The sequence below is a fragment of the Emys orbicularis genome, chromosome 4 (assembly GCF_028017835.1).
Source record: "Emys orbicularis isolate rEmyOrb1 chromosome 4, rEmyOrb1.hap1, whole genome shotgun sequence".
Taxonomy (NCBI): domain Eukaryota; kingdom Metazoa; phylum Chordata; order Testudines; family Emydidae; genus Emys; species Emys orbicularis.
In genome coordinates, this window is record NC_088686.1 from 9,431,889 (window position 1) to 9,450,889 (window position 19,001).

Consider the following 19,001-nt stretch of genomic DNA (forward strand, 5'->3'; position numbering starts at 1 on the left):
GACCAAGTGAGCCACTGACCACCAGTCCTAGAAATCCTCTGCCCTGCCCCCATATGGTGAAGGGTACTGGCCAGGACTAAAACAAACTAAAGGCCATGTCTGTATGTACAGCGCTGCAGCAGTGCAGTGTGTCTGGGGAAGACGCTCTATGCAGACAGGTGAGAAAAAAACCCCATCTCTGCAAGCGGCATAAGCTATGTCGGTGGGAGAAGCGCTCCTGATGGCATAGCACTGTGCACATGAACACTTATGCCGGCGTAACTTATGTCGCTCAGGGGGAGGAATATTTACACCCTAGCGACATACGTTTTGCTGACATAGGCTGCAGTGCAGACATAGCCTTAAAATCTTGTGCTTCTTCCAGGCACTGCTCTAACTAGGCACAAAAGTTTAAACTTTAATGTGAAAAAAAGCAATGAACATTGGCGCATCCACACTATCAAAATAAATGGCCCCAGAGAAAGGTATGTCTTACACTGAAGACTAGGCTGTCATTTATAAGCTACCTGAATAATGTCAGCAGAGTCTTCATATTGACTTCAGAGTCACTACTGTACATATAATAAAGCACTCACATAGCTGTGTTTTTGATGATTCTTCCTTGGTCCATTTTCTGCCCAATACCATGCACAACAAACACTATGTGAGTAGTTTGCGACGGCTTGTCTTCTAATGTAGCTTCTTCTACATAGCCTCTATGAAGCCTTGTCCCACTACTTGAAGCTGTAGGAAAAAAAAACAATTACCCTGGATCACAATTGTATTCCATGAAGTATGACACTTCCATATACACGGACAGAAGAGGCGCCAGCTTCAAACCAGAACATTGCAAATTATATTTTGCAAATAAAATACATTTTCAAAAATCAGCATTCACAATGCTGAGATCTTCAAAGCGGCCTAAGGGATCTGGATAAACAATTTCCATGACCCCTATCAGCCACCTATGGATTTACATGTCATTTCCAGTGAGGATTTTGCTAATTTCATAGCTGTTTTGGAAAATAACTTTAAAGCAGCTGAATAATGCACTATCTATTTTGTAATACAGATAACTTTCTATACGCTTGAGTTATTAATCATTAAATTTTCTCACAGTTCCACAACACTCCTTCAGTGGTCAGTGTATATGTAAAGATTCTTGGCAAGTTTATTTCGAAACAATGGGTGAGAAAGCATCATCAGCTTGACTGAGACACAACTCCCTCTCTCATCCATGAGTAGAGCTGGCCCTAAAATTTCAATAGGACCATTTTCCATCAAAACTGAAACACTTGACATGATTTTGCTCATTTTGCTCACATTTTGTTTTAGAGGAAAACATGGAAGAATTCCTCTGAGAATGCTGAAATGTCTTGTTTCAACATTTCTGGAATGCAACTTTTCAATTTTTGTTTCACTATATAATATAAAATAAAAAATAAATCAAAATAAAACGAGATAAAAACATTTTGATCAATTTGAAACAATTTTTTCCCCCAAAACTTTTTTCAGAGAGAATTTCAAAATTTTGGGGATTTGTTCTGCATAGGAATGAAAACACATTTCAAAATCTTGAAATCCTTTGTGAAACAAGTGTCTCATCAAGTGATCCATCCCGTTACCCATTCCCAGCTTCTGGCAAAACCAACACTAGGGACACCATCCCTGCCCATCTTGGCTAATAGCCATTGATGGATCTATCCGCCAGGAATTTATCTAGTTCTTTTTTGAACCCTGTTATAGCTTGGCCTTCACAACATCCTCTGGCAAGGAGTTCCACAGGTTGACTGTCGTTGTGTGAAGAAATACTTCCTTTTGTTTAAGCTTGCTGCCCATTAATTTCATTTGGTGACCCCTAGTTCTTGTGTTATGAGAAGGAGTAAATAACACTTCCTTATTTACTTTCTTCACACCAGTCATGATTTTATAGACCGCAATCATATCCCCCCCTTAGTTGTCTCTTTTCCAAGCTGAAAAGTCCCAGTCTTTTTAATTTTTCCTCATATGGAAGCTGTTCCATACCCCAATCATTTTTGTTAACCTTTTCAGAACCTTTTCCAATTCTAATATATCTTTTTTGAGATGGGGCGACCACATCCGCACACAGTATTCAAGAGGTGGGCCCGGGAACTCTTCAAGCTCAGCCTATGGTCTGAAAAAATGCCTGAATTTTATTGCCAGATGGATACATCATGGCTATTTCACCCTCAGCTTTTGGAAGACCTATGTCTTGTTTTGGGTATCAGACATTAATAAGCAGAGACATTAAAGTGGAATGAGTCTGTTTGTATAAAAAGGATTAGTTCCAATACAGTGAGTTATTTTAAGAATACATACTGGTCTCCCTTTTTGCTAGGACTTCTACACAAAAATCACATCTGATGTGATATGCAAGTTTCCTCTCCAGCCTCTGTTACACCATTTGTACCCATGGTGTCTTTATTCTGTGACTATCTCATAACAGCAACACATGCCCTTGGAATCTCAAAAGCCTCATTTATTCTAAATTTTTCTTTGAAGGGCTCTCAGCAGAGATGCTCCATTGCTTGCTTGCAATGGCAAAATTGCTGATTGGTTTTAGCTAACATGACCATATTATGCTGACCTTGTATGTTATATATGGGCTGCCTGCAAAGAGGTGGACGGACTGACTTTAAATTGACACAACTGATCTTTAAAATTATTAGTGGTGCTAGTGCTGGCTATATTTGACAACTGCTTGTACAGGCTAATACTGATGATTATCTACCATATCTTCCTCAACATTTTTAAAGATCACATTTTAAGCTTACAAGTGATGTGCTGGACTCTATGGTGTAGAACACAGACCCCTATAAAATCCAGCTCACTTTAATCACCTCACTTGTAAAAATATTTTGGGAGGAAAATATTTTGGGACTATAACCTCCCCTTCTAATCCATTTCAGCTACATATATGTGTGTGCATATAAGCAAGCCCCCTTCATTTGTTTCTAGGAGTTTGTATTTTAGCAGGGTATTTTACTATATTCCTGTATGTAGTTTTCTTTTGTTGTACAATGTCGTGTGGTATGGAAACAGGGCAGGAGCTGCTCCTGTGTTCCCTCCACAGGAGGCAGGGAGAGGCCGGGGAGATAGGGTTGGAAGAGTCTATAACCACTTGAGCACACTCTCTGGGCCTTGCAGAACTTGGAACTGAACCTGTTATTCCTCAGTCTCAACAATCCTTTGCTGTCTAACAAATAGCTGTGAAACCAACTGGCCAAGTGTGTGTCCATCCCCCTCCTGGGGCAGGTCCATATAGAAGACAGAAGCCTTGCACCACTACCAGTTACTCCATCAGTTCAAGTGGTAAAGGATTGTGCTGTGAATCTGATTATCCCTGCTGATGGCCAGGTTGGGAGTCAATATAGTTCCATACTATATATTTTTTAAAAAATTATGAAATTACAGTAAAAAACTTACATTAGGATGGACAGACTGCTCATTGAATAGCAGATATGTTTATCCTCATCATTCAATGTGAGGCCCTATGCATTATTTACTGCACACCATCCAAAACCTGCACTTAGTACAGAATTATTTAATTCCCCCAAGAGTTTTTCTATGGTGATCTCAAAATAACATCTTAGTTCTTTACAAACATTAATGAACTATCTTCACAAACGCTGTGAGAGGTGGGGATACTATCATCCCAATGCTACACTCGGGGGACTGAGGCACAGAGATTAAGGCCAAAATTGTTAGCTAGTTTTGGTTGCCCAATCGGAGATGCGTGGGGTCTGATTTTTCAGTGTTCTTAGCATTTTATAGCACTCTGTGTGTTCGGAGCAGAGCTCCCACTGTCCTGAACTGTAGTTACGGACGCTCACCCCTTTTGTAAATCAGACCCCAGACACCCAGAAAATGAGGACACATGGTGGCCACCTGTGCACATTTTGGTTTAGGGACTTGCCCAGCATCATTAAGAACTCTGTGATAGGGGCTGGGATAGAATCCAACTATCCAGGGCAGCATTCAACTGCCTTAACCTTTCTCTTTGTGCAATCCCCTGCCTCATTCACTACATATCTTTCAACTTCTGCAACAAAATGAGACAGGGTACTATGGACAAAAGTGTCCTTTGCTACATAACCCTTACTCATCACCAGAGCAGGTACATTCTGTGCAGTGAATGAGGCAGGGCTCCAGTGGTAAAAAACAGTATGTGATCATGTAATTAAAGACCATTGTAATGGCTGCATACTGGGGGGGTCGAATTAAGGTTGCACAGACAACATTAATTCTGGCATTTCTTAGCTTCGGAATGCTCGACTTTGTAACCTTAATGTACTTTAAGTTATATGAAACTATATCAGAGTTATTTGGTAATAAGCTGCAGTAAACCTGTTTTATTCTTAATTACAAATGTGCACGACAACCTAACAGCGCCTTTGAGTTATTCTCCCACCAGAGTGCAATGACAAAAATTAACTATGCATTAGACAAAAATTTCAAACTTGAAATTATGGATGGAACCTGGAATTTTCTTCTCATAGCATTAAGTAACAAACTATTAAAGCAATAATCTTTACAAAATTACTTACAAATGCTGAGAAGTATTACCTTTGGAAAATCCCAACTTTTGCGTAACAGTTCTTGCAATTTTAGATGTTGTTGCATCACTGTAAAGATACACTTCATCTACACTGTGCCAGTCCACGTGGTTGCGACTCAACTTGAAACTATGAACAGCTGTAGCAAAAAGGAACAAACCTTTAATTTAAAAGTGTTAAAAAAAGATGGCTTTAAAAAGCCAGGTAAGAGAGAGATGCACATAGGTATGACTGAACTCTAGATTTGAACTTAAGTCCATGTATAAAGGTAAATATTTCTTCTTACCTTTATATTTTGGATCTACCAGTCCATATCAATTGGGTAGTTCCTTTTGGGAATCCTCCCACACCCTTTTTTTTGCGGGGGGGGGGGGGGGGGGAAGAGTAGGGAGGAGAGGCTCCCTAAGGGAGAATACCCTTAGCTGAAAGGAAAACATGAATGCTCTCTCTCTCTCTCACACACACACACACACACAAATTCTGCCAAACTGCCCAAGAGCAAAAAGAAAAATTGAGATCCACATCCACAAGGTGAAAGTGTTTGCTGAAAGCTGTACCACTGAGACACCAGGGGGGCTGAGGTGGATGCATCTCCCAAAATAATGCTTGAGTAAGTTGATGCAGTGGTAGGTGTACACTTGTGCTCATAATGTTACACTCATGCCATCTTTTTGTTCTGTTTGTACAGCTCGTAGGCACTATGGGGTAATACAAACAAATAATAATGCTAATAATGAACATTCTTTCCGGTCTCCATTACTAGCAATGAATGTTAACACATGCAGTCACTTTGGGGACCACATCGTACTAAGTTTATGAATGTTTTATGTATTTTGTGGGCCAGTGATTGTAAGCTACTCTATTGGGTGTGGGGGAGGGTTACCACTGTTCCTCCAAGAACTGAAAGGGTGGAAAGACTTAGGCTTATGAGGGCCCCATGAGATAGAAAACCTACCAGGATCCACCTAAGCGTACAGAAAGCAATAAAAGTTCCTATATGCTTTCTCTGTAATGCTTTTAACCTAAGAATAAATTTATTTTGCTTTGTGAAAGCTGGTTGGTAATTAGTATACACCACTGCAGCCCTTGGAGAAAGGTTAACCATAGTTGCTGGACCTGGGTCAGATCTGCTGGGGAAATCACAATGAGATGCAGAGGGACTGCACCCTGAATCTGGAGAGGAAGAGAGACATGGGTCTCCATCTGAGAGAGGCGACAGCCAGGAAGCCCAAAACCTTGATGAAGACTGAGGGGTTGAGGTGGTGGTGGCGGGGATCAAAGATACAGTTAACCCTGAAACTGGGACATATATAGTGGCAGTTATGACAGTGGGGAATTGCCAGTGAAGTGCCAACAGCAGCAAAAGCAAGTACTATAGAAGGGAAAAGCACAGAGAAAAGTCTCAGTCTTTTCAAGACTGGAACAGCGAAAAGAGATGGTAAAATGAGTTATGAACAGCTGAAAAAAGGTTGTCTAATTGAGATATGCAGAGAAAGGCAACTCATCTCTGAAGAAAGGACAAAGGCATAACTAGTCAACTTGCTATACTCTGGAGGACCAGAAAAAAGAATGATGGTCTAGGGCAGTGGTGAGCAATCTGTGGTCCATCAGGGTAATCTGATTGCGCGCCGAGAGACATTTTGCTGATGTTGACCGTCCGCAGGCATGGCCTCCCGCAGCTCCCAGTGGCTGCGGTTCGCCGTTCACAGCTAATGGGAGCTGCGGGAAGTGGCGGCCAGCACATCCCTGCGGCCTGCCGCTTCCCACAGCTCACATTGGCTGGGAACAGCGAACCGTGGCCACTGGGAGCTGCGGAGGGCTGTGCCTGTGGACGGTCAATTGTATGAGGCCCACAGGTTGCCCACCACTGGTCTAGGATCACAGAGAACATCCAGCCCACTGTCAGAGAGTCCAGCAGGCGGGGAAAATCTTGGAGACACTAGAAGGGATCAGGGAAGAGGCAGACAGAGACAGCAGCCATGTTCTATCCAGAAGAAATGCATCACTTCAGCAGAGATACTGGACAGATCTACAGTTAGAGCAACAGAAGCTGGATGGGGACACAGTGTGTCTGGAAACCCAGCTGCTTGCTGGCAGGGAGAGAGAGAGAGAGAGAGAGAGAGAGAGAGAGAGAGAGCAGTTGTAGGGATATTAAAGAAGGTACTAACAGTGATTCCCCCAAGTGACAGTGACCCCCTCATAATTTGTCCCACACACTTTAAAATCCAGTTTCACCAAGTACAAAAATCTCTTGGGTCTTCTGTTAAAACTTGTAAGCTACTGTTTGTAGAAACCATTAATTATATCTATCCTGTGAAAGATACTTTACTACTATGTAAAACTTACAAACAAGTTAACTGACTTTGTTCTTGAAGTAATTGATACAATGTAAACAAACACTGTAAGCTGTTAAGTGACTTTCACTGCATTCAACGGCTCCTAGGACAGACCCCCCACCCTCTGTGATTAAAGGGCCGGGAGTCTCAAATGAATTAGCACACACCCCGAAAGTGGTGGAGACAGTAAATTAAAATACGGTTAAGATATGGAATGTACGCTGATGAATGCTTGATATACATGGATGGTTAGGGAGGTGCCAGCCTAGAAAGGAAGTATCCATCGGCGAAGAATGTGTCAAGTGGATGACCAGAAAACCCCCGGAGGGTAAACCGGGATCCACCCCATCACCTGGAAGGATGAGAAACACAAACTTTGGACAATGTGGAGCCACCAGGAATGTGCCACTTTGGACAGGAATGTGTGCCATCTGCTGATTGAGTCAGCAACAGCAGGATGAAACAGCTCCCATAGACTAACATAGGAATTAAATCCTATAAGAATGGACTCTCAAGACTGAGGACTTTGAGTCTCTCTGGTTCTGCTGCCAGCCTTCAGGAGCATCAGATGCATCTGACGCAGACTCGGCTCCATCCTCATGACCAAGATACTTGGCCAGTAACTTGGCATGAGCAACTTCTAGGCTGGTAACTATAACACCTATACAGAACTTGAATGAATGATTGTGTGAATGAATCTCTCTCCCTCTCTCTCTCTCTATATATGTATGTGTGTGTGTATAAGAAATAAGTAGTCAAACAACGTTGTTTACTTTTATCTTTTGCTTTATCATTATATTTACAATAAATATGGCATCTTTGCCTTATCCCTCTTAAGATCCTGCTGGTTTTTATTTTATTGGTATAACACAGTCTGGGAGAAGCAGCATCAGCACAAGGGGGAGAGAAGGACAAGGAATGTCAACATGAGCTCGAAATGGAGAGACTGCGCCAGTAAAATACTGATACAGTAGGTGGAACCAGACCCCATATACCCAGTGGATGGCACAGACTCCAAATTATTTCCTCACTTTAGAGAAGAGGATGGTATGAATGTGCTTCCAAATCCTTTTGAAATGGGATATGAATTGAACAAGGTGGGACACAAGGACATGGTATGGGGTCTGGCTCTGCTACTGTCAGGGAAGGCCTTAGACACTTTCACCCATATGGACAGAGAGGGTGATAGAGATAATGGGCTCTATAAACAAGCTTTCTTGCAAAAGTTTAAATTGACCCCTCTCCCCCACGGGTACAGAAGTTCAGAAAACAGGGGATACGAACTATGATGAGGTTGCAACTTGGATTAGGGGATATATCAGAAAATGGAGAACTGGTTGTGAGGTTACCACATGCAAGTGATTGATTTCCTTGTCTACACCAGGGATTTAGACTATTGAGTAGGTACACAGAAGGGTGAAATCATAGTTAATTCCAGCCTAGACAAGGCTTTGGTCTTACAGTCCTATGCAAGGAAGATACATTTTCTGGAGAGGAAAGAGCAATGGCCCTACACCAAACAAGAACGATTTCGCAATGTCACCAATCCTCAACAAAGAGCCTGGCCTGAACTCAGGCAAAGCAGGTTTTTTAGGACAGGTGAAGAGGTGTCCTCTGTTTCCTATTTGAGGCCACTGAAGAGGATTTCCTTCTGCTCTCATGAATTCATTCAGGGAAAGGTTGAACTATTATGCCTTGAACAATTACACTTCAGAGTTTAAGTCAATTACATTACAAGACCGCTACACAGAAATGAGCATTCATGCCCGTTCCTGCTGTATGATTTTTGGTCTCATTGTCAGGGTATGTGGGTATGCCATCTGATGATAAATTAAGTCAGCACAAAGGGCAGCAATGAATTAAAAGAGGATGAAAACATACCCATGATACAAAACTGCTTTACAGACAAATAAGTGAAACTATATAGTTGCTCGGGATTGGTGGCTCCAAAGGACAGAAAAATAAGTTTTAGTTCTGAAACAGAAGCAGAAATATTTTTAAGTGGCAGAAAAACCAAAGAGGAGGTATGTGGATTTAGGGTGACCTTTGGCACGTGTAAAAGGCCACTTTATATAATCATTCAGTGGATTATTGAATGATACTTCCATTTAAAGTTAGCCACTGTAATCTTAGGACTCCATGCTCACTTTGTTTCTAAGAGCAGGGATGAGACCGTGTCCAAGGACCTCTGCTTGGAGTTGAGAAGGGAAAGGAGGGCTCCATGCCATACTTCTCCTTCATGACATCACAGAATTCCCTGTGTGGGGGCTGTGGCTCTGAGTTGGAAGGAGGTTAGGAGGACTGGGAACGGAGGCAGACAACTTTCCTAGGTATCTCTGTGAAATTCTTCCCTCCCCAAAATCCATGATCACAGTAGTGTATATTTATTTCATACCAAGCCTGCAAGAACTGATGCTGCTTCCCGGTTCATGCTGTGGAACATCACACTGAAGTGAGTCTCTGGGGAAGCTGGGGATCAACTTGGAAACGTGGCCCCTGCAAATGCCATTATGTTCAGGTACTGTAGCAAGCTGGGATCTGGGTTAGGCAGCAGTGCAGTGGCAAGACACCTGTTGTGGAAGTTCCTTGCTTTTGGACAAATGGTGGCCTGGGCTGGCAGAATCCTTGACCTCTTCCTAGGACCAAACCCTGCCTTCCTAATGGCAGGATTCCACAGAAACTCCACAAGTTTCCACTAACCTACTTGGGTTATGGAGAATGGGGACCCCAACATTTACTGCTACATTATTCTCCGAAAAAGTATAGACTGAATGGCACCTTGTTTGCTTCCCAGCTGTCAAAGAGCAACTAAGAGCCACACACTAAGGGTGTCATAAGGAGGAGGGAGAAAACTTGTTCACCGTAGCCTCTAAGGATAGAACAAGAAGCAATGGGCTTAAACTGCAGCAAGGGAGGTTTAGGTTGGACATTAGGAAAAAGTTCCTAATTGTCAGGGTGCTTAAACACTGGAATAAATTGCCTAGGGAGGTTGTGGAATCTCCATCTCTGGAGAAATTTAAGAGTAGGTTAGATAAATGTCTATCAGGGATGGTCTAGACAGTATTTGGTCCTGCCATGAGGGCAGGGGACTGGACTCGATGACCTCTCGAGGTCCCTTCCAGTCCTAGAATCTATGAATCTATGTATTGTAAAAAGCAAGCAAAAAGTGCAACAATATTTCTCTGCATATTTAGCATTGGATATAAAAAACTAATGTTAAAGATTGGGGCCTATTTTCGCCATGAGCAGCATGTAGAACTACCACTGACATTCAGTAGAACTGTCTGAGTCCACCATGTGAGAATACAGTATATTCCCTTATGTCTGTTGAGTTCCAAGTTAAATACCTTTTAAAACAAATATTTGAAAAGCATCTGCTCATCTTGCACTTGCTAACCAGAACCAAAGTGTAAAATTTATTGCTTTTTATTTCTTCTGTAAAAATCTACAAAAATCAATCCAGATAACTGCAATCCCTGAAGTGCTGTAGCAATTAATGTAACAATTGTGCAAAAAGGAAACCCTCTTTGGTCAGATCTAATATCCAAAGAAGAGGGACCCTTTAACAAATTTACTTTTAATTTTTATCTCTACATGTTCACACATTATATATTTATTTTTAAAAATGAAACATTTTGGAAGTTTTGTGGATAATAGTAACACAGGCTTCATTATCAACCACATGCAACAAGGTGAAGGAGATGCAGATGCGTTATGAAATCTAGAACCAAATTCTCCTCTTAAATACATGCATGATTTCCTAGTGACATCAGCAGGAGTTCCACAGTATAACCAGGAGTAACATCTGGCCATTTATCTGGACAATTCTGAAGTCCTGATACATAAAGTTGAGGCTAAAATCTCTGCTGATCTAAAATGCAGTTTTATTTTTAAAGAAACAAAAGCGTTGCCATTCAACCTAAAAACACTATTGTTCTTAAGTAAATGGGGCTGTTCTAAATTGTTCACATTATTTACATTATGCCTCAATTTATTCCTTGGCATATCAATTTGTCAGTGTCACAATATACCACTTTTAATTCAAACGCATTGAAGATCACAATTGCACATGTTTGGGTAAACCAAGTGTTACTATTAGAGTTATATTTCTTGTATATAAGTAAAAATGCAGGACAACAGTACAATTATTAAATGATTACAGATCCAATCCCACAAAGATTTACTCGTGCTTTATTTTACATACTGCAAGTAATCCCAAAACACGTTTTGAAGTTAGAAAGGCCAACTTTTATGCTCCTCAGTTTCCCAATTTTTAACATGGGACTCCTTGTTTATCTTTGTAAAGAGCTTTGAGTCCCATCGATGAAAAGTGGTACACAAGAGCTAAATATGAACAGCTTGCTTTCAGAGATTTTCATTTTGGACTCAATTAAGGAAAATGCAATTAAAGAAGTCAAAGGGGCAATATTTTTATGTGCCAAATGATATAGTCTTTTGGGTGAGACATACTTAAACACATCTATATCCAGGGTCATCCAGATCTAGGCGAATACAGGGACAAGTCACAATAACGTCACAGCTACCATCTAAATTTAAACTGTAGGTCTAGGGTGGGATTTTCAAACTCACTCAGTATAGGGCTAACTCTGCTCCCCCTGAAGTCAACAGGATTTTACCATTGGCTTCAAAAGGAGCAGAAGTAAGCCAATGCTGAGTAGGACTTTTGAAAACCTACCCCTAATCGCTAACGGTTCTTAAGGATCCATCCTGTTTATGAAGTGCACTGATTTACATCATGTGATTTCAATTACTTAAATTCCAAGTTTCTTTTTCTGAGGAATAATGTCCTGATCCCATGTGCAACAGCCTCCCCTTTCTCTTTCAATTGCCTGAAGCCTCACTTCAGATCAGCGCTGACTCCCATTGCAAAATATTAATTTAATAAAGAAAAGGAAAACATACATACAGTGCAACTAAGTGAAAAAACACACCGAAATCTACATTTTTAAAATGTCAAAAACAATTTTAAAAAAAGGAGAAAAACACGATGAATGTTACACAAAAAAAGTGATCACACAAAAAGGCAACCTCTTAATTCTATCTAGTGTTTCTTTCCTTTAGCTCCTATTTCTTCTGACATAATTTATCTCTAGGTCACATCTACTTGTGATTGTAAGCTCTTTGGTGCAGGGACCCTGTCTCATTGACTGAAAAGCTCCATACATACCAACAGTGCTGCAAAAATAAATAATGCTTAAATTTTTCATAATTGTCATAAACACTGTAACTAAGTGTTAGCACATATATATTGTTAGTTTCTACTTTTCTCTAAGAGTCACAATGCTTCTACTTTTCCTCTAAGATTCAAAATGCTTTTTCTTCCCCTTCCGAGGGAAGATGACACAAGAACTGGAAGCACAGAGATCTAACACATTTCACTGAAATACACAAGCTACAATTTAAAGCTTCCTAAGCCAGGAGGAAACTACAAGAAAGAAATCTACAATTACTGTACCTTGGGAACGCTTTCGTTTAAGACATGCAGCATCTGTACTCTCCTTATATCCTCTCCATTTGAACAGAGAAGGGAGGGAGAAGGGAGGGAGGTGGTAGACAACTAAAAGTAAAAACACTGAGCTTCAAAGTAAAATTTTAAAAAGGGGCATCATTTCTCTTTTCATTAGTATCATTATCACTGAAATGAATTGTCAGATTTGGAAAATCAAAAATACTGCAAGCACATAATTTCTTTTTTTTAAATGGATTTTGTAGCAAAAATGTCAATTCATCTTAGCCAAATGTTATTTCTTCAGTTCTCATAAACCAAACATTTATATCATCCTGGGTATGGCACATCTAACACCATCAGTAAAAGACAAACCATGCCACAATGTGATTATCAACTCACTCAGTGCCTTTGCATTAGCACGTACAAAAACAAAATGTAGTATATTCGTGCAATGGGTAGTATGCAGGAATCTTAAAAGTAATCTGTAAACAATAAAAAAGTTAGTAGCTTTAAGGACAGCTGCTGGATGCCTCCCTCAGTAGTATGAGGATATGGTCATCGGAAGTTAGTTAGGCTAAAATATCCTACTGTTTTCCTGTTTCGTAACAGGTCTGTAAACAGCTGCCTCTCACAGTCAGACAGCCCAGCATACTCACTGCTTGAGATATCCCTTCCATTCCTGAACAACACTGGAGTTTTCTCATGACGGTAAGGCAAGTCCGTCATTTTTGTAAGGTTTTCAATAGTCTTGTTTCATTCCTTCTAGGATATAAAACAAGACTATTGAAAAGAAAACCCTGGGACTACTTTGCAACATTTGATGGCCTTACCTTACCCTCATAGGGAGGCACCAGTGCTGTTCAGTTATGGAAGGGACACCCTGAGAGGAATGAAAGTTACGGTATCCCACCAGGCGGAAAGTTAGGTGATCTGGAAGAAACTGCTCTCACACACCTGTGAAACAGGAAAACAATAGGTACCTTAAAGGTCAGTTTTGACTAACTGCTATTGTATTTATTTGGGGCTTCCAGCAGCTAGTCTGAAAGTGAGGCTCTCCCCCAAAATTGACTGTGTAAAAATGGCACCTTCTTACTCAGTACAACTGTTCTGTACGTATTCATTCAGTCATATCTTCTTTCTTTAGTGACTAAGGGCCAGCCTACATGGTATCTCAGTTCACGCTAGCTGGGGTGTAAATTCTAATGCACAGTAGCGTGTTGTGCACTAATTAGTAGGTGTGGACCCTGCTAGCACACACTAAGGCTACGTCCTCACTACGGGGAGAGGGGGGGTCGATTTAAGATACGCTAATTCAGCTACGCGAATAGCGTAGCTGAATTCGACGCATTGGAGCCGACTTACCCCGCTGTGAGGACGGCGGCAAATCGACCTCCGCGGCTCCCCCGTCGACGGCGCATACTCCTACCTCCCCTGGTGGTTTACAAGCGTCGATTCGGGGATCGAATGTCGCGTCCCGACAAGACGCAATAATTCGATCCCCGAGAGATCGATTTCTACCCGCCGATTCAGGTGGGTAGTGTAGACGTAGCCTAAAAGTTCCCTACCACAGGTTAACTTAGTACTGCTTGAAACAGGACTACATTAACTTGCACTAAAGAACTTTTAGTGAGTGCCAGCAGGGTCCACATGGGCCAGCTAATGTGCTAGATGCTGGTGTGCACTAGAATTTACACCCCAGTTAGTGGGGACAAGCCTTAAGGAAGCTTTCCCTTTTATTAAAGAAACCTTTTAGCTCCAGAAAGCCAATATGGCTAAGAATATGTGATTAAATTCTGAGAGAATGAAATGGATTCTCTATTCTGGTTCCTGAATCAACAAAATCACTACGTTCCAATTGAAGGGACAGGTAAAACTTCCACAACCCCACTAAAAACAATGGGCCTCATTCCTCCTTTCATGTAGATCAGTATAAACTGGGAGGAGATCCACCATGGGAAGAGAGTTACAGAAGTGTAAAGCTGATGTATGAGAGCCGAGAATCAAGCTCAAAAGGGCTGCACTTGTGTAACTGAAGAGAAAATTTGGTCTGCAGTCTGTCACTGCCTGATGATTATACACTAGTCAGGAAATGCCTGGTTTTACTTTCCCAGGTTGAATGGGTCAGGTTGGCAATTAATCAAAAAATCCTCCTTTTAAAAAAAAAATAAAAAAATTAGGGATGTCAAGCAATTAAAAATGAATTTTGATTAATCGCGCAATTAAAGAAGTTAATCGTGATTAATCGCGCTGTTAATAATAGAATACCATTTATTTAGATATTTTTGGATGTTTTCTACATTTTCAAAGATATTGATTTCAATTACAACACAGAGTACAAAGTGTATGTACAGTACTCATTTCATATTATTTTTATTACAAATATTTGCACTATAAAAAACAAAAGAAATAGTATTTTTCAATTCCCCCATTGCAAGTACTGTAGTGCAATCTCTTTATCATGAAAGTTGAATTTACAAATGTAGAATTATGTAAAACAAAAAACAAAAAACCTGCATTCAAAAATAAAACAATGTAAAACTTTAGAGCCTGCAACTCCACTCAATCCTACTTCTTGTTCAGCCAAGTTTGTTTACATCTGCAGGAGATAATGCTGCCTGCTTCTTGTTTACAGTGTCACCTGAAAGTGAGAAAAAGGTGTTCTCATGGCACTGTTGTAGCCAGCATCATAAGATATTTACGTGCCAAATGCCCTAAAGAGTCACATGTTCCTTCATGCTTCAACCACCATTCCAGAGGACATGTCCATGCTGATTAAGGGTTCTGCTCGATAACGATCCAAAGCAGTGCAGTCCGATGCATGCTCATTTTCAGCATCTGAGTCAGATGCCACCAGGAGAAGGTTGATTTTTTTTTTTGGTGGTTCGGGTTCTGTAGTTTCCGCATTGGACTGTTGCTCTTTTAAGACTTCTGAAAGCATGCTCCACACCAAGTCCCTCTCAGATTTTGGAAGGCACTTCAGATTCTTAAACCTTGGGTCGATGCTGTAGCTATCTTTAGAAATCTCACATTGGCACTTTCTTTGCGTTTTGTCAAATCTGCAATGAAAGTGTTCTTAAAGAAACAACATGTGCTGGGTCATCATCCGAGCCTGCTATAACATGAAATATATGGCAGAATGCAGGTAAAACAGAGCAGGGGACATATGATTCTCCCCCAAAGAATTCAGTCACAAATTTAATTAATGCATTATTTTTTTAACGAGTGTCATCAGAATGGAAGCATATCCTCTGGAATGGTGACCAAAGCATGAAGGGGCATACAAATGTTTAGCATATCTGGCACGTAAATACTTGCAATGCCGGCTACAAAAGTGCCATGTGAACGCCTGTTCTCACTTTCAGGTGACATAAATAATAAGCAGGCAGCATTATGTCCCGTAAATGTAAACAAACATGTTTGTCTTCGCAATTGGCTGAAGAAGTAGGACTGAGTGGACTTGTAGGCTCTAAAGTTTTACATTGTTTTGCTTTTGAGTGCAATTATGTATCAGAAAAATTTACATTTGTAAGTTGCACTTTCACGATAAAGAGATTGCACTATAGTACAGTAACTCCTCACTTAAAGTCGTCCTGGTTAATGCTGTTTTGTTGTTACGTTGCTGACCAATTAGGGAACATGCTCATTTAAAGTTGCCCAATGCTCCCTTATAACGTTATTTGACAGCTGCCTGCTTTGTCCACTGCTTGCAGAAAGAGCAGCCCGTTGGAGCTAGCTGGTGGGGGCTTGGAACCAGGGTGGACTGGTAGCCCCCCTATCAGCAACCCGTGTGGCAGCCGGCCAGCAGGCTATCAATTGCTGGCAGTTCAGCTGTCCCTCCCCCCACTGCCATGTGCTCCTCCTGCCCTCTGCCTTGGAACTGCTCTTGGGAGCCTCCTGCTTGCTGTGCGGGGTTGGGGTGGGGAAAGAGGAGGACTAATGTCAGGGTGTCCCCCTCCCACCTGCTTACCCCATCTCCATAGAGCGGGGGGAGGGGGGACGAACGACACACAACAGGGCTCAGGATGGAGGGAGCTTGCTGGCAGCTGCTGTCTCAACTTGCTGATCTACTTAAAAAGGCAATGTACTTAGAGTGGGGTCAGCGTACGTAAAGGAGCAATGCACTCTCTCACACACACATAGGGTGTGTGTGTGTGTCTGTCAGCCATGCTGTATTCCCTCCCTCCATTTGTGCTGCCTTGTAGAGTGTGAGGCTACATTAACAACATGTTAACGCTTGAGGGCTCAGCTGAGTGCTAGTTCATCATTTAGCAGTAAGGCATTCCCTGGGAAATATCCCACTCTCTTCCTCCCTCTGACTTCACCACCTCAACCATGCTTCACAATCATCATTGCTGTGTACGGCATTAAATTGTTTAAAAGTGTGTGTGTGTGTGTGTGTGTGTGTGTGTGTGTGTGTGTGTGTGTGTGAGTGAGAGAGATAGTCTTTTGTCTGGTGAAAAAAATTTCCCTGGAAGCTAACCGCCCCGCCCCATTTACATTGATTCTTATGGGGAAATTGGATTCTCTTAACATCGTTTTGCTTAAAGTCGCATTTTTCAGGCACAACTACAATGTTAAGCGAGGAGTTACTGTACTTGTATGAGGTGAATTGAAAAATACTATTTCTTTTATCATTTTTAAAGTGCAAATATTAGTAATAAAAATAATAATATAAAGTGAGCATTGTACACTTTGTATTGTGTTATAATTGAAATCAACATATTTGAAAATGTAGAAAAACATCCAAAAATATGTAATAAATTTCACTTGGTATTCTATTGCTTAACAGTGTGATTAAAACTTCGATTAATAAGAGTAAATTTTTCTAATCGTGATTAATTTTTTTGAGTTAATCCCGAGTTAACTGCTATTAATCGACAGCCCTAAAAAAATGTTTCTGATCTGATCAATCTGATCTGGATTTACTGAGGCAAACAAACAAGGTAGCCCACAATGCAATTTTTACAGAGTCAGTTATTGGAGTACAGCCGCATTTTAAACATGCAAGCGCATAACAAAAACAAATACATAGTAAGTGAAGGTTTCCAACATGAAACTCACTCAATTTCAAAAAAAGTAAATTTCAAAATTCATTTAAATGAATAAGACCTATGCTAAACTGCCTCAGAGTGATTTTCAGAGTGATTTTCTGACCTACGAAGAAAGGTTGAAAAAAACGGGCTTGTTTAATCTGAAGAAGAGAAGATCGAAGGGGTACATGATAACCGTCTTAAAAGTATATAAAAGATTGTTATCAAGAGGAGGGTGATAAATTGTTCTCCTTATCCACTAAGAACAGGATAAGAACTAACAAGCTTAAATTGCAGCAAGCAAGATTTAGGTTAGACATTAGGAAACGCTTCCTAACTGCAAGGGTATTTAAGCACTGGAACAAATACCTAGCAAGATGGTGGAATATCTGTCATTGGAGGTTTTTAAGAGCAGATAAGACAAACACCTATCAGGGATGGTCTACATAATACTTTGTCCTGCCTCAATACAGGGGGCTGGACTAGATGACCTATTGAGGTCCCTTCCAGTCTTACATTTCTGTGATTCTAATTTTATGAGGCTTAAGAAAGAAGGAAATCTCACCATGGGCAGGTTATTCCATTAGGGGGTTTCCTGCACCTCCCTCTAAAGCATCCAGTACTCGCCACTGCAAGAGACAGGACACCTGACTAATGGACTATACCCTGATCTAGCAAAGCAATTCTTACTTGCCCAAGACCTACCATTGATATGTCTTAAAGGTCCTGCATAATTCATGGTTATTTTCCTTGATGAGGGATTGGAATCCAGGATCAGAACTAAGGAAAGGGATAACTTGACTCAGGCTTTCTCCTCCTACAGAGTGGGACATTCCCCTGAAGGGAAAACACAGAACTAAGAAAGACACTGATATGAGAGTAACACTTGGGCTATGGCTCTAGGTATTATGCCCTTCACAACTGGTGCATATGGAACGCACTGCGATGACTTTCTGCAAAACAGCAAATACGAATACATTTGCTCTCCTTGGCACTTTTTTGGGGGTTCACATCTACTGGGATTATTCATGTCTAAAGAGAGAGCAGCATCACTTGGCATATACTTAAGCTCTGTGATTCTACTCCACGTGCTGCACTGTGGGATTGCAGAAAAATGGAGTGAGAAACATCTGATAAGCTATTGGTTTATTTTCTGCAGAGGATCAGCTGGGCAATGGCAACAGAAGAGAAGATGAAATGGTAGAGAGGATGTGCCTCAATCACTAGAGTAAAGGATACCACAGGCCATCCCAGGGTTTTCAAGACAAATTAGGGAGAAAAAGTTGCCCCTAAAATGAAAGCAGTTAAAAGGAACTAAACTACTTCCTGTCTACAGGGAGGGAGGGGGATTTCTGCCCTGAAATTCTGCATATGGCTGGGGCCAGCTCCAATAGTATAATCTGGATTACTGATGTCTGGTATACAAACAATGTGCTTTTTTTATACTATAGGTTAGTTTTTAAATATAGATTAATATTCCATAGTATATTTTGCTAAAGTAATTAAGTCTCACTATTCTGCTAATAAATCTTTGCTGAGAATTTAGGACTTCTGTTGCTGATTTGTTAGCATCAGCAAATTTCTACAGTGCTCTCAATAAACAGTACAG

At 40.9% G+C, this 19,001-nt stretch overlaps 1 protein-coding gene across 1 annotated transcript in view; it reads right to left on the reverse strand.

Annotated features, from left to right (window-relative positions):
• DDHD1 (DDHD domain containing 1) overlaps positions 1 to 19,001 on the reverse strand; it is a 109,711-nt gene that overhangs the window by 61,865 nt on the left and 28,845 nt on the right. The window contains exons 3-5 of the mRNA XM_065403611.1: positions 12,369 to 12,470; positions 4,567 to 4,695; positions 576 to 723 (exon numbers count right to left, since the gene is read on the reverse strand). Coding sequence (XP_065259683.1) covers positions 576 to 723; positions 4,567 to 4,695; positions 12,369 to 12,470 — 379 coding nt within the window. The remainder of the gene's footprint in view (positions 1 to 575; positions 724 to 4,566; positions 4,696 to 12,368; positions 12,471 to 19,001) is intronic.